At 51.4% G+C, this 15827-nt stretch overlaps 2 protein-coding genes across 5 annotated transcripts in view; both read left to right on the top strand.

Annotated features, from left to right (window-relative positions):
- Usp48 (ubiquitin specific peptidase 48) overlaps positions 1 to 5144 on the top strand; it is a 71904-nt gene extending 66760 nt beyond the window's left edge. For 2 of the 4 annotated variants that reach the window (XM_050152342.1, XM_050152333.1), the window contains exons 26-28: positions 512 to 560; positions 1846 to 1872; positions 2741 to 5144. In XM_050152342.1, coding sequence (XP_050008299.1) covers positions 512 to 560; positions 1846 to 1872; positions 2741 to 2763 — 99 coding nt within the window. In that variant the 3' untranslated portion in view covers positions 2764 to 5144. The other 2 variants (XM_050152323.1, XM_050152315.1) reach the window with 1 other exon arrangement.
- A 5717-nt stretch (positions 5145 to 10861) lies between these two features.
- Positions 10862 to 15827, top strand: part of Rap1gap (RAP1 GTPase activating protein) — a 61654-nt gene continuing 56688 nt past the window's right edge. Inside the window, exon 1 of the mRNA XM_050154977.1 lies at positions 10862 to 10991. The gene's annotated coding sequence lies outside the window, so the exon portion shown is untranslated. The remainder of the gene's footprint in view (positions 10992 to 15827) is intronic.

Here is a 15827-nt window from a genome sequence, read left to right as displayed (position 1 = left end):
TCATCCACTTTGCCCTTGCAGTTATCTCCCCTTAGACACGGCTCCTGCGCACCTTCCCTGTTTAAAGCTGTTTGTGGGGAAGATAACAGCGCTCTGCCTCGTACAGTGGGCCAAAGGAGCCTGCACCTACATTTGCCAGAGCATTTGTTAAGTCTGAGCAAGGCCCCTCCAGCCCAGTGCCAACTTTTTATACAAAGCTAGGCAACACTGAATGGACGAGGAGCATTGCCCATTAGCCACCTGTGAACCAGACTTTTGCTGACGGAGCCAGCCAAGCTACTGGCCCTGAGGGATCTGAGCTTGTTTCATCCAAAACAAGTCCTCTGTAGACGGACGGGAAGTACCAGTTTGCTTCTCTAAAGGGTAGGACTAAGGTGCTAAGGATTTGAACTGTGAGACAGGATTTGTAGCCAGTATTTGAACCAGGACTAGGCTTCAGGGGGTGGTTAGCCTGTTCTTCCCTAAGCCCCTCCTCCCACGTGGCTCTGAATGGTCTCCATTTGTTTTCTAGGCTGATGAACCAATTGCAGACTATGCTGCAATGGATGATGTCATGCAAGGTAAAGACCATGCTTTCAGGACCTGGTGATGAATTTAGGATTTGGGGTTATAGATAGAGGCTGAATGGCCCTGGGCTTTACTTTGAACCTTGAAAGAGAACTACTGCATGCTCTTAAACTAGAAGACTCCCTAGTTTGGGAAGTAGAAAGCATTGATTATTAACATAAGGAAACTGGAAGAAAAAAAAAAAAAGGTAAGCCTGGGGGCAACATGTGGGGATGCACTCTTAAACAAAGGGCTGGTAGAAGGAAGTTACTGGGACCAGGCATGGGACAGGAAGTACTGGGAGATCTCAGAGCCCGGGCTGTGTGCGTCAAGTAGTACAGGCATTGGTCCAGATTTGGGAGCTGGACATGGATTTTAGGATGAGCTTTCTGCAAGGTTGATGGAAGCAATGGTGACGGCCTTGAAGAGGTTATTGCAGCTAGATGCAGAAGAGACAAAGCATGTGATTTATGCAGGAATTGCCAGGCTCTAAAAGAGAGAACATATAAGCAGTGGAACTGAAAGCACCATTGGCGGCTGGCATGCAGACTGGGTATTGCCAAGGTGGGCTAGGTGATAGAAGAGCTAAATGTTCTTCACTGGAAGGTTGTCAGAGGTCAAGATACGGAAAACAAAAATATCTTATTCAGAAAGAAAACTGTAATTTAGCACTTGTACAACTGAGACAGGAGAATTGCTACAAGTTCTAGGCCAGTGTGGCTTACATAGTGTGAGATTCTGTCTCAAAAGTAATTCAGATAGAGCTGGAGTGGCAGATAAGAGCTCTTGTTTTTCTTGTAGAGGATCCAGGTTGCTTCCCAGCATCAATATGGTTGCTCAGAACAATTTGTAACTCCAGTTCCAGGGGGTCCAATTCCCTTCTGACATCTGTAGGCACCAGTCAGTGCATGGGGGAATACACAGAAATGGTGTGCAGAAAAAAACATTCATACACATAAAAATTAAATCTTTAACAAACAAAAAGGAAGGAAACTAAATATCAGAAAAACTGCTAGAGAAACTCACGTGGGATCTGTCGTGTGGGAGTGACAGGAGGAGAGAAGACACAGCCCCCAGAGGTCAGCCGTGAGGTTTCCAGGCATGGCACAGACGTTTGCCTTTCTAAATAATGCGTGTGTGACTTTGAGGACGAGGCCAACAGATCATTGCTACCATGGGTTCAAAAGGAACCATTCCAGGTGACTAAGGCAATTAAAAGTTATTTTAAACTCCTCGTCTTGAGGCATTTGACATGCTCGCAGTAACTGTCTTTCACTCTGGAATTCTTTTCTTCTGCAGTTTGTATGCCGGAAGAGGGATTTAAAGGTAAGGCCTTTGTCGTGCTTCCCCCTGCCAGAGACACACTGGGACTCTTTATTAACCTGAAGGCTGGAATTTGATTTTAAAATTTAATCCAATCCAAGTCTTGTGACTGGAATTAATTTTCGCTGGAATCATTTCTATTCCAGCTTCTCGTTGTCGCTGTCCACACCGAGGCCTGATACTGGCCTGTGTGTGAGGAGCACTTCCTTGGTCTGCTTTCAGGGAGGCTGGGAAGTAATGAGTAACATTTCTAGATTCATATTTAGCCTTCTGCCCAAATCTCCTATCAGCTCCATCTCATCGGGGCAGCTGGTATGTGAAGGGAGAGTGTAGGCTTCTATCAGGTCAGTGCCGGTTTCATTAATTATGAAGATTTTCAGGTAGAGACAGCGCTGCCTTGTCTTCTCAGCACTGTACCTGTGCAGATGCCAGAGCTGCCGAGCTGCTTCTCTGTTCACCACTCCCAGGGTCTGTTGGCAGGTTCCTCACCGGGCAGTGCCAAAGCTCCCGGCCCAAATACCTCCTTCCTTCCCGTGTTGCTCTGTTGTCTGCATTTGAGCTCCACAAAGGAACTCCTGGCAAGATCTACATAAATCAAGGCATAATAATATTCCTTTGTGGACGTAGCTGTAAAATGAAAGCATCAATCAAACACGGTTAGCTTGTGTGATACGCATAGGAATCCATGGCTGTCAACCAAAATGTGATTTCTCTGAGAGCTTGGAGTCTGCTGGTATTTTGTCTTGATCTTCAGTGCCAAGGGCCCCTGTGTTCATTTGTTATGGGCAATATTCCCTGCTGACACATTCTTGCCAAACAGAATACACAAACTCTTAATTTTAGCCCTCCCTCCATGTGTGTTCTATTTCAGGTACGGGTCTGCTTGGACATTAATCTTTGACCACTTGCTGACTGCCAAGGAATAACCAGAAAGGAAGAGGAATTTGACGTGTTAGGGCATTAAAGAAAAAGTGGATTTAAGAATTAAACTATTACCTGGCTCTTCCAAAAGGCAAAAATCCATTCAAAGAGACTGTCCCAATTGCCTTATGTCAAATAAAGCAGATTGCACTGATGGGCATCAGACGAAGGAAATGTTTCAGATTTTCTATTTAAGCGGTGGTGGGAGGGAGAGGGTGAGTGAGCAGCGTAGCAGTGGAGTAAATCATGTTTACATGTGAGATTTGGAGCCACAGGAGGAAATAAAGTCCTGGTCAGTTTCATACAGATGCCCTGGTCAGTCGTGGATTTGTGTGGAAGTGCGTGGGATAGCATCCTGCTCTGAACTCCAAGTGACTGTCTAGAGACACGACCTGCTAATCAGTACCTGTCTTTGACCCTTACTCGTCTTTTAATAAAGCATGAATATGAAGAATTTGCCACCATGGAACATGTCTTCAGAGCTCTACTGCAGGGCAGCCATAGCCCTGCCGCCTGCTCGCTGTCTGTCGGTGCTGGGGAGAAGAGCACCTGTGTGCTCTCCCTCTTAAACCGGCACTGTTTCAGTTTTCTTCCATCACTGCAGTGGTTGTGGGAAATGCTCAGTTTCTAGCAGCAAAGCAAAGCATTCCCTGCACGTCTGAAGAACGGGACGGAAGAGCGCAAGCTGGTCTGGCAAAAGGGGCCCTCCCATCCTCCAGCTCCACTTTCCTCAGACCTCGCTTGTCCTTGAAAGGCATTCTTCTGACACACCGCAGAGGGACATTTTGAAAAGAGAAACAAAAGAGTATGCGGGTGTGCTGTCTCCAGCTCAGGATCACTGTTGGTAGTAAATAGCCTAAGCAGCACCTGTATCCACAGGACACAAGAGTTTGAATGGAGCAAGAAGTTGGGGTTGAAGGGCTGGGATAATGGTTGGCTTTTTGCATTTTCTCTGTTGAGCCGGTGTGGATATGTTTGTGGCCACTTTTTTTTTAACCTCTAGTTTGTTTAAATCTCTGCCTAACTGATCTAAGAAGAGCTGATCTCAACATCAGCAGCATCTTTTGACAGCCCTCTGTCAGTACTTATGGCTGCTAGGGTAAAGCTCCCAATGTGGTGTTTGTGTTTGCAATGACGAGTTTGTGTTCTGGAGGAGGTGAGGTGCCCTGTGCAGGGCCAGGAGAGCCACATACCTCCCAAGAAAGTTACGCCTTCTTGTGGACACAGGGACTCAAGTGACCCTGGTTTCCAGATCTGTCCTCCTGAGCACCACAGAAACGGGACCAAGCCTCACTCAAAGAGTTCACTCTTTCCTATGACACTCAGCAGGTCATAAGGTATTTGGCAGATGACCTTACAAAGAAGCCCAGAGCTTGTGACTCTTGGACAAAGCATCACGAACAGGTGGTAGTGCGGATAAATGACAAGAGCTGTTGTTTCTCCCCCTCTTCCTGGGATTGGATGTGGATGAGCCAGTTACATAGCTTGTGTTTCTTTACATCATGTTAAAATAACAACCATTAACTCTTGTCAGGCACATGCAGGTGGGGCAGACCCAGTTTCAGTGTGCTGCAGTATGCTTCCGCCCTGACAACCTGTGTGGCTCCACCTTGTACCCCTCACACTGCCAAGCCTTATTGGAGCTGCAGCTCAGGTCCCAGAACAAGGCCACCCCCAAGCAGCTCGGGATCCCTGGGCTTTGGCTTCTTCACAGCTTGAAGTAGATAAATTTTGGAGAATATGCACTTGTACTTAACAGTTGCCATGTTCCTGCTTATTAATACTTGCTGTTTGGTTGTATTTTGAGATGGGGTGGACTTAAAGCATAGGCTAGCTCTTCTACTGGGTTCTAAAGCTGCCTTCAGAAATGGCATTAAACCAGAGCATTACACTCCAGGCTTCTTCTTTGTATGTTTCCTTTTTGTTTTCCCAGACAGAGTCTCCTGTAACCCCGCTGGCTTCAGACTCACTATGTAACCAGGATAACCTTGATCTTCTGATCTTCCTACTTCCTCCCAGGTGCTGGGATTGCAGGCATGTGGCCACTGTGACAGATTTCATAATATGCTGAGCCCCCAAGCACAGAGCATCATGCAGGCTAAACACACATTCTGCTTACTGACCTACATCCCCGGCTCTCCTTTGTATATTTCTAATCATTCTTTAATCCCAAGCAAATGTGTAGAGTCGCCTATGCTGAAACGATTATTGCCATTACCAGACATGTAGGCTATCATTTGATGTCTTCATTCCCTGAGAGAAAACTTCTTTTCTGTATTTATGAACTTTATTGTTGAGAATCACTGTCAACCTTTCTGCCAAATTAAAGACACTTGTGTCTCTGTTTCCACGGATGTTAGTCCAGAGTGTGTTCTTTGCCCTTTGACCGGCCAGTGTTGGTCTTCCATCCCAGGTCTGATCAGATCCTGGCCTACAGCAGATACTGATACTCCGTTTAAGTGTCCTGCTTTGATACCTAAGAGATGGTTTGTCTTTTCAGAGCAGGGAAGCATGCCTTTTGTTTTCCGTAAGCAGCCAGGCAGGTCACCAAGTGCTCAAGGGTAGTCAGGGTACAGGGTGGTAGTGCGGAGTGTAGGCATGTGAACAGCGTTGACCAGATTCAGTACAATTCAGACCCCAAAAAGAAAGGGCAGACAACACTGCACAGCTTCCCTGAGGGCCCTGACATGCTGGGTGTGTAGGAAGGTCCGCCTGGTTTCCTTGTAATTCCACTTTTTACTTTGTTAGCAAGGAAAGCTGCAGATTGTGGCCTTGCTTGTGTTTCCTCATCTCATGAGCATCTGCTGCTGTGTTCACCCCAGCATCTGGAGGATTAGGTGTTCGTGCAGTCTGCAAGTGCACTGGGGGATCCAGAGTGCACCCCCTCCCCCAGCCTTCACCAAGAACATAACACATTCCTTGTGCTGGGAGCTCTGCAGGCTGCAGCGGTGGCTGGCCAGGTGCTCCATTAACCTTTTTCATAGATCTTTAGCCCATATCACCATGGACAGTGGCTAAACAATACACGGCTTGAGTACCTGTTTACCTGCAGGGGCATGCTGAAAGGCATTCAAAACATGGTTAGAATGTGTGCAGAAGACTTCTGCCTTTCCGATGGACAGTTCTTGCCCCAGAAGGGCAGCTTCAGTTGTTTTGATTGCTGTTGCTAAGAGCATAGTAACATCCCTGTAAGGGTGCGCAGGCGCCAGGATGCCTGGTGGTGCTTCATAGCTACTTCTGTGGTTTTCCTTGTTCATGGATTATTGAAGTTTTACAAGTAATAATTGTTCGAGTTGAGGATTGGAAATAGGTGTCCCTTGTGTGTTCCCGACAAACTCCAGAACCTATTGCGCTGAGCTGAGTTACCGCTCAGCAGATGGTAGGAAGGAGGAGAGGAAATATTGCCACTTCTCGGAGCTCTGGGCCCTTTTCAAGCTGATGTTGGTCTGCCTTCGGGATTGTTGCTATCTAAGCCTTTTGTGTGCCCTGACCATGGGAGGCAAGACTCTGCAGGAGAAATGGGGTTGGTTGGTTTTTGTCTTGTTTAAAGATATTTATTCTTTAAACAGTGCTCTGTCTGCATGTACGCCTGCAGACCAGAAGAGGGCACCAGATCTCATTACAGATGGTTGAAAGTCACCATGTGGTTGCCGGGAATTGAACCCCGGACCTTTGGAAGAGCAGCACCACTCTTTAACTGCTAAGCCAGCCCTCTAGCCCTGGTTGGTTGGTTTTGAGACAGGGTTTTTCTGTGTATCCCCAGCTGTCCTGGAAGTTTCTACCTCCCAGGTGCTGGGATTAAAGGCTTGGGGCACCATTCCCAGCCTTTGTTTTAATTTGTTTTTACACAGGGACCTAACTAGGTAGCACAGCCTAGCCTTGAACTTGTGGTCCAGCTTTAGCCTCCCCAGTGTTGGGACTATGGTATGGGTTACCATTTCCTGCTTGTATCGACCGCCCACCCCACCCCCCCCTTTTTTTTTTTTTTTTTTTTTTTTGGTGGTGGTGGGGCGGGGACAGGGACTTAGTTAGCTAGGCTGACCTAAAACTGTATGTAGGCAGTGATGATCTTCTGATCTTCCGGTCTGTAAGGAGTCCAGGTGTACACTGACACACCTGGTCTTAGTGGTGCTCCAGACTGACCCCAGGGCCTCATACGTTCTAGTCAAGCACTCTCAACTGAGCTGCATCCTTGGGCCTGTGTCACTCTTATGTCATCTGCTCCCTCCCCCGGAAAGTACACAGTGAAAGAAACTTCCTGCATTGGCTTGGCTAGCACCTCAGGGGCATCCAGAGCCTGTCATTAAAATCGCTATTGGGCATAGAGGATCCAGCCCTGCAGCAGCAACTGTTGAGGCTGCCGGGTTCCAGATATAGGCTATGCTGCCAGGCCAGGCAAGTCACTGCCTGGGTTGGACCATGGCCGGCTGGCACACTGGCCTCTGCACACTTGTATCTGGGTGTTCCTGCCTCTGCCACTCCTGTTTTGTAACCAAGGGCAACCAGCTCCTTTTATGATCCTGGACAAGAGTGTTCCCAGTTGAACATACGGAAGTTGGCTGTGTAGACATTGCCAAACATTCTTCCTGCTGGGTAGAAGGAGAAAGTGGGGGCCTCCTGGCAGGTCCAGCAATGTTCCCACACACTCCGCTCATTGGCTCCCTGGAGGATCCTCCAGGTGTGCGTTTGGAAAGTTGCCAACCAGGGCTGGCTGAGGACTTAGCAGTCCCAGAGTTGCCTCTGGGTAGTTGATGTGTGAAGGCTTTGCGGCAGCAGTGTCTTATCCCTCCAGAGCCCGTTGCTGGTTCCCCAGATGAAAGAGGCCCCGGATGTCCTCGCTTGTTAGATTCTAGAACTAGAGTGTACTGTTCTACTGGGAGTCGGACTTAAGGTTGAAATGCCTGTCCCTAAAACCATCTCTGAGAAAGCGGTCCCAGTTCTGGGCTGGCTTAGGCCACTGCCACCAGAACGTGGTCATCTTGCTTGCCAGCCCCGGCCATAGCGTTCTCAGGGTCCACCAGATTTTCTCCGATAGGCATGTCTGAGAAGAGAGCTGAGGTTGGGCCAACATCCCTTCTGAAGATTCACTGCCTAGCCCCTAGGCCTCTGCACAGCCTGCCTGGGGGATGCTCAGCATGCGTGTTTCCTAGATGCAAGCCCTGTGGGACATCTCTGCCTTGTTTTTCGTCCCTTTGTCAGAGCTAGCAGAGGTGTCTTTCCCAAGGGACATCGTTTCTGTTTTAGAACACGCGTGCACACACACTATTGAGAAACCGCAGATGTGCCATATATGTTTCCGTTCTCAGCCTCAGATGTCAGCATTTGAAGCCATCTTAGTGATTGCAAGGACAAGGTGGTAGCAGGGTTTGAGCATATTCAGTGAGGACAAGAAAGCTAGTGCCTATAGCAGCCATGTGTGAGTGGTCAGTGCTGAGTGGTTTGGATTGAAATAGGCCAGAGAAAGCAAAGCTCCAGGGCCTTTGTCCAATCTTCAGTCCAGTCCAGGCTGTGCACCCAGCCCCCTTCATAGGCACGTGTTGTCTCCTCCCCAGGGCCTCTGGCCATCTCAGAATGGTGCCCTCCAAGAACCACAAGAGATTATAAGCCTCCCATTGAAGAGGCTTTCTGCAAAGAGGAACCGGCTGTAATTGAAAAGCTCCTTGATTCTAAAGAAACAGGCCTGGGACATAAAAGCCTTCGTTCTCTCCTTAGCCAGTGTTAGGCATGTTCAGTTCCCCCATGCAAGTAAGCACCATGGCCCCGGAGCTTTTAATCTGTGTGTCCAGAGAGCATGGAAGGACAAAGGCCCATGACAGTGCAGCTGGGCTTTTTGATCCACGCAAGATTCCTTTTTGTTTTTTTGTTTCTGGAGTCTCAACAGATGCCTGAGGGGAAGACCTTCCTCTTCCTGAGTTCTGGGCTCACTGTCCTCCTGCCGTCCCTGCTTTGTGTGGTGCTGGCAACCTAAGGTCTCCTGATGCTAGGCAAGCACTCTACCTACTGAGCTATATCCTCACCTAGTGCTCTACCGCCCAACTGCATTCAAGGCCCTAGTTTTGTTTTGTTTTAAATTGAACATGGTGGCTCATAAATTTAATCCCAGCACTTGGAATGTAGAGGCAGATGGATCTCTGAGTTCAAGACCAGTCTGGGCTACATAGAGAATTCCAGGACATCTAGAGCTACATAATAGACCCTGTCTCCTGCTACCCCCACCCCCATCCCCAGAAAAAAATTGAGACAGGGTCTTGCTAAGTTGTCCAGGGAATTTTTAAATTCTGAGTAGTTTAGGCAGGCTTTGAACTTGGGATCTTCCTGTCTCCTGGAGAGTTGGGATTACATCAGCTCCAGCTCCCTGGTATATTTCTACACCCCCCCCCCCGTCTGCTTTTCCCTTGGGCCCAGATGGGACACTTCAGTCTAATAAGCTGCCTGGAGCAGGCTGTTGTCCATCCATCTGTCTGCAGGGCCTTTGTCGGGCTCCAGGTGCTGAAACACGTACTCACACAGCTGGGAGGGAAGAGGCCGCTGTTGGGAAAGGAGTTAGGAAGCAGGAAGAGGCACGGGGATTGTGCTTAAAACTGAATTCAACATTCTGCTCTGCTGTGTACAAAAAGCCAAAGGATGCCTAGGAGAACCCTGGAATTTGGACTTCTGAGATGGGTGAAGCTCGTCCATCACACTCTGACCAGAAGGTATGTAGGCACTTGGGTGTTCTTTCCCAGTTAGTACTGGGTCCACAAAGATTATCATTTCCAGAGACAGTTGCCACCACACGTCAGGGTCCCATCCCAACGAGGCCCTGGAACAACCTCATTTAATTTCTTTCCTCTTTTTCTAGCTTTGACTCCTAGAGTATTTATAGAATGTCAAAGGGACTGCCAGGGTGTTCTCCAGGAGCCTCGCCAGTGCCTCAGCTGCCCGTGGTACCCTTGTTGTCCGGGGCCACTATACCAGCATCATTGACACTCTGGAAAAGCTGGAAACCAGCCTCCAACGGCTCGGCAGTCTGGCTATTCCAGTGTGGCTCTGGGCTGTGGCCTCCACCCCACTCACGCTGCTAGGAGAGCATGCCCACTGCTCCTCAACCTTTTTCCCCCGTGGGGGAGGAGGGCATGAGGGATTTCCCCTAATCTCCCTTGAGGAGAGTGAGGACCCTGGGGGTCTGAAGTCTGGCCAAGTCCTACAGCAGCTGCCGTAAGGGTTGCCAAAGACCCAGGTCATTTCCTTCATGAGACGCAGTCTCCGTGGCTCAGGAAGTGAGAGTGGGAGTGGAAGGTAGGAGCTCAAGAAACATGAAATCAGGATTTGAGTCGTTTCTCCTAAGTCCTACCATGACCTTAGACAGCCCCAAATATAACGGGATGAGCAAGATGGAAGCTCTCTCTCCCACCCTTGCGGCCTCAGTTTCCCAGTTAGAACCATGAGTGAGACCCAGAGATAGTCAAGGTCTGCTCCGATGTTCTGTAACTTGGTCAGGATCTTGCATCTAACCAGAAGGCTCTGGAACAGGTCTGCACCGCTACTGTCGGTCTCTGCCCCTGGCCTCAGGAAGAGGGGTGTGTTCGCCAGCAGCAGCTAGAGTTGGTGGGCAGGCCCAAGAGCCCATCCTGTAGTCAGCTTGCTAGGTGACCTTGGGCAGGTTTCTTAAGGGGTTCTCCGAGGTCACTCTGACTAGATGTAGGGTTTGCTCTTGGTCCTCTTGCTGCCTTCCCTCCAATCCTAGCCTAAGGTGGGGTAGAGAAGAACCTAAGGAGACGCAGGGAGTCACTAGTGGGTCACTGACTAGTGGGTAGACTCCTGCCCCAGCGTCTCCCGTAAGAAGAGTGTCGTGACCCCCGCCCCCCAACTCTCCAATCGCCCTGAAGTTGTCCTCAGAGCCCCAAGCACTGCTGCTGTCTGGCTGTGCAGTCCTGAGCTTGTCCCTACACCTCTCTGGGCCCTAGTTTTTCTACCTGTTAGACAGGGGCGCGCAGCAGGGGTGGCCTCCCTGCCGCTCCCGCGCCTGGGGCTCAGGCTCCGCAGTGAGGGGGGGGGGGAGCAGCGGCGCCGGGAAGGAGCGATCGGCGGTCACGTGACGTCCCCCTCCCCGAACTGCGGCGGCGGTGGCGGCGGCGGTGGCGAGCGCGTCCCGGCAGAGCTGCAGCAGCAGCTGAGGGCACCGGAGTGCCAAGCCCAGGACGCCCCGGCCGAGGCCCCCGGTGAGTGCCGACTCGGTGTAGGAGATCCGGGCGGGGAGGGGCGCGGCCAGGCTAGATGGCGGCGTGGCTGGGCGGGCGAGGGGGGGACCCCAGCGGGCACCAGCCATGACGCGGGCAAACTCGGGTTCCACCCTTAGGTTTCCTGAGTCCTAGGCTCCGTCACCCTTGTCACCCTCCGGAGGGAACGGGGAGAAGTGGGCACACTGGGGAGAGGCCAGCCCGGCATCCCCAAGGGGAGGTACTCTGTTCCTCTGACCAGGGAAGTGGGGGTCCTCTGGCCATCGCCCTGGGCCTTGATGTCCTTGCATCTCCAGATATATAATTCATCCCTGCTCGTCCGTACCCATCACCAAGCCCGACACTGGCGTCACGAAGTCCTTGTTGCCACCCCTGGCTCGGTTGGCTCTGAGGGTTGGTGGTTAAATTCACTGGCAGTCACCACTGTGCCCTGCAGGCCCTTTGGGAGCCCTGTGATGTGACAGCTTCCTGAAGAAATCTTGGGTCCTCCCCCCTCTGTGTGTGTGTGTCTGTCTGACTGACCCCTTTATCCGTCCCTCTCCAATGCTTGACCTTGCGGGTGGCTGTCACAGCATAGGCCTGAGGTGGGGTTAGGAAGCACATCCCACCCCTTCCTCACATGGTATGTTGGCATTTGTGTCTGTCCTTCAGCCCCCCCCCCTGCCAAAGTCAGAGGGCCAGACACCTATTGGCCTGCAGGAGAGATGGAGAGAAAATCCTGCCAGGTATGAAGCAGGAGCAAGGCCAAGAGGAAGTGGGGGTGAGATTGTACCTTTTCCTGTCCAAGGGAGCTAACTGCATGTGTGCAACCTCACCAATCCAGGGCCGCCTAGAGATGGTTCGGGGGAGAAGTTGCTCATAATAGCGCTGATTGGTGTCTAGGTGAGCTCAGAACCCCTAGGGCAGCAGGAGCAGGGTGTGTTCAGACCCCTGCCCCATGGGGTTCCCCTTTGGCACCTCAGCCTGACTCCAGAGCCCCCTGGCAGTGGAAAGACCTGGGCAGTGAGTGGGTATGCCGCTCGCCTTGCACAGGATTCCCGGGTGATGATTAACCTGTGGTGTGGGCACCTGCCCTGTGCACCTTCCCTAGCTCCAGCAGCCTTGCACGGTGGGATGAGGTCTCCGCGGCACAGGTGGGGAAAACAGGCCTGGCCAGGCTGAGCAGACTGTGTGTGGCCCTGAGTTACCTGGTGCTAGGGCTGCAATCAGATTTTTTTTTTTTTTAATCTTTTTGAGATAGGGTCTCACTATGTAACCCTGGATGGCCTGGAACTTGATATGGTAGACTAGATTGGTCTTGAACAGAGATCTGTCTGATTCTGCCTCCTGGGTGCTAGGAGTAAAAGTGTGCGCCAACACACCTGGCTACAGTCAGAATTCTCCTGGTGGAGATCCGGCCAAGTGGAGGGCTCACAATGGGCTGTGTGTGTGGAGGGGAGGGGAGGTGCCTCTGGATGGAACTGGGTGAGACAGTGAGGTCTAGAATCTGTACTGGCAGTGATGCCCCTTCCCATGGCTATGATGTTCCCCACCAGGCTTCGGCCAGCTCATTACTTCATTTAGAAAAGCCCCCCCTTCACCTAAGATATTGGCCTAGCATGGTCTCAGGAGCCTCTTGCTGCTCTAGACATTACCCATTACTGGTCACACAGGGTCCTTTCTCTGGCCTGTTGGGGTGCAGCAAGCCTCCTCTTTGCCTTGAAGTTCTCTTCTTCTTGGACTTCAAGGCACACAAACCCCCAGCCCCACACCAGGGTCTGCACAGGTAGGGAGTAAAGGAGGCCTGAGAGCCTTGCCTTCTGCTCCTGTCCCTTCCCCTCTGTCGTGTTTCAGAACGCAGAGACCCTTCAAGGACTCCTGAGGCCGGTCAGTCTTCCATGACCCCTGTCTGTCTTCAAGGCCTTTGTTCTGCTGTCAGGCTACTGAGTAGCCACGTCTGCTGGGCAAACAACCCAAACCCAAACACAGCTTGGCTCACAGATACCCAGAGACCCAGACTCAGGAACACACAGACACCCTCTACCCTGGGTGACCCCACCCACAAGAGACACACCACCCCAACAGATGCCACCTCCGTGACTAAGGGGAGGCTCCTTGAAGCCTTCATCTCGGGGGCTTTTCTACCTCAGTGGCCTCCCGTGTGCTGCCAGGGCGCACGAACTTGCAGAGACAAACACGTGGAGGCCCCGTGCCCTTAAAAGTGAACCTGGCAGACATGCTCAGGCGCCCACATGGATACACGCTTGCACACGTGCCTGGCATCAGCTTCCTGTGCGTGGGATGTAACTGCCTTGTCACCCTTGGAGGGTGGCAGTGGCCCCTCTGAACATCCCGCTCCCCAACCAACCCTTACCTTAGTCCCCCTTTGTGCTCCCTCTGAACCCAGCTAGGGATGGAAGGACAGCCTTTGAAACTGTGCCATGTTTGCCCCTCCATCACCTGCCCCTGTTCCCACCCTGCACTTACCCAAAGGACTGTTTGAGAGTCTTTCCCCTTACCTGGCCTTGAGGGTGCCAATCTGATCCTCGGGTCTCTCCTGAGACCACGCAGGACCCAGCACAGGCTTGGAACAACCACAGCCCCTTCCCTCTCTTCTGCTGCCTTATCAGGTCAAATTCTGTTTTCTGCTTTGAACAGCCCGCCACCCCCAAGGAGGGCTAGGGGGCCAGCTGGTGTGAATGCAGGAGATCCTTGGATACCTCTGCTCCCCCCTTTTCCAAGGCAGAGCAAATGTACCCTGGCCCGAGCTTCCTAGAGGTTGGCATCGCTGGGAAGCTACTACTGAAAGGTGTTTGTGTAGGCTGCGGGGAGGCCTCCTGGGCAGGGCAATGGTGGGTTAGGGGCGATGAGGGGCTGTGGGTTCCATCACGCTCATTTGGGCCCCAACCCCAGATCTCTGAGAGTGCTGACCTTTGGCCCAAGCTTTGGCCCTTCCTTTAGCTGGGGGTGCAGCCAGGTGAATCATTTCCCCTCTCTGAACCCAACTCAGGTTCTGGGAAGCAGCTTGGTCCAGCTGGGTAGTGAGTTGGGTCAGAGGTGTTAAGAGGCAGCCCCCTTGCCGATGAGCAAGGCTCAGCAGGACAGTGTGATCGTGAGAGGACCCGGGCTGGGGACTTTCTATGGGCCAGAAGCTCTAGGTCTAGCCTAGGTTACCATGGGCTTTGGATTTCAGAGGCAGCCATCCTGGGATCAGGCCAAGGCAGAGGGGGCCCCGAGGGCAGGAGCCATAGTTGTAGTGTCCCTCTGCAGCGCGGATGTTCTTAGCCTTCATGACAGGCTCTATTTTTAGGGCTGGAGACTGACGTTTGACAAGCAGGTGATTCAGAAAAGAGGCAAGGAGAGGAATCTGAAAGGTGCTTGTTGGGAGGCACCCCAAAATGAGAGAGGATTCCACTGGGAGGACTGGGGACAGAGGTGAGCTGGGAGTGGCAGTCACTGTGGGTTGTGTTACCGTGCTTGTTGTCTGCAAAGAGATGAGGTCCAGAGTGCCTCGACTGCTCTACCAGCTTGAGGTCACGCTCCTGTCGGGGTGAGCAGACCCAAATCTGTGTTTCTGACTCACTGGACCAATTGCATGGTTTGGGGGCATTTCCCTCCGTCTTCCTGAGGCTCTGTTTCTTTATCTGTAAAGCAGGGACTGTGGATTGTTTTGTTTTCTAAGTATTAAAAAGATTAACATAGGCGGTCATGTACAGCTTTAATACCAGCGCTTGGGAAATCAAGACAGGCAGATCTCTGGGAGTTTGAAGCCAGCATGGTCTATGTAACAAGTTCAAGGCCAGCCAGAACTATGTGGACAGACCATATCCAAAAACAATACCCCAATAAAATAAATAAAGACGCTGGATAGGAGTCATCAAGAATCCAAATCCAATCCGAGCTGGCTCAGTAGTGAACCCACTGGGAGGGCAAAGTCAGGAGGAACTTGAACTTGAGTTCAAGGCCGACCTGGGCTACGTATGGAGATTAAATCTAAAACAACCGAATAAAGAAAAATGCCGGACCTGGTGGCCCAGGCCTGGAATCCCAGCTATCTGGAGCCTGGGTGCCTGGGAGGAGTGAAAATTCAAGACCTGTCTGGATTAGAGAGCGAGTTAAAGGGCAGCCTGGGCAGCTTAGAGAAACCCTGTCTCCAGATAAAAAGCTGGGCTGTGGTTCAGGGGTAGAGCGCTTGCCTAGCCCGTGCAGGGCCAGGCTCGAGGCTGGTGAGGGTCGTCCGCAAGCAAAGAATTCAAATCAGAGCTCTGCTGTGTGGCTTTGGACAAGTCATCTTCCTTTTGAAACTCAGAGTTCTCCCCAACACAGGAGTGTTGAGCTCCTCTCTGCTTTCCTCTTGAGGGCGTAGTGAGGATGTCGGCACAATCCCTGGGAACCGCTTTGGATAAATAGGGCCGGGCTCAGAGGCAAACACTCAAATATACAGAGGAGCAAACCCCAGGAAAGCCTGGAGAAAAATCTTTTTTTTTTACGCTCTTCGCAGTGTTTACTTTCCTCTCCTGCCTTCTCCTCACTTTCCTATTAGCTTATTTACGTGTGTATGCGTGTAGGCACGACAGCACACACGTGGACATCAGAGGATACCTTGCAGGAGTCTGTTCCCTCCACCCACCATGTGGGTCCCAGGAATCAAACTCAGGTTGTCAGACTTGGCAGCAAGCACCTTTACCCACTGAGCCATCTCACCAGCCTTTCCTTTCCTTTCCTTTCCTTTCCTTTCCTTTCCTTTCCTTTCCTTTCCTTTCCTTTCCTTTCCTTTCCTTTCCTGTTTTTGTTTTTAGACAGGCTCTCATTGAACCCAGGCCGATNACCAGCCTTTCC

Source organism: Alexandromys fortis, unplaced genomic scaffold (assembly GCF_014885135.2).
Source record: "Alexandromys fortis isolate MF-2015 unplaced genomic scaffold, M_Fortis_MF-2015_v1.1 scaffold_26, whole genome shotgun sequence".
In the NCBI taxonomy this organism is placed as follows: Eukaryota; Metazoa; Chordata; class Mammalia; order Rodentia; family Cricetidae; genus Alexandromys; species Alexandromys fortis.
Note: the sequence above shows the minus strand (reverse complement) of the source record. Positions and strands in the feature narration are given on the sequence as shown.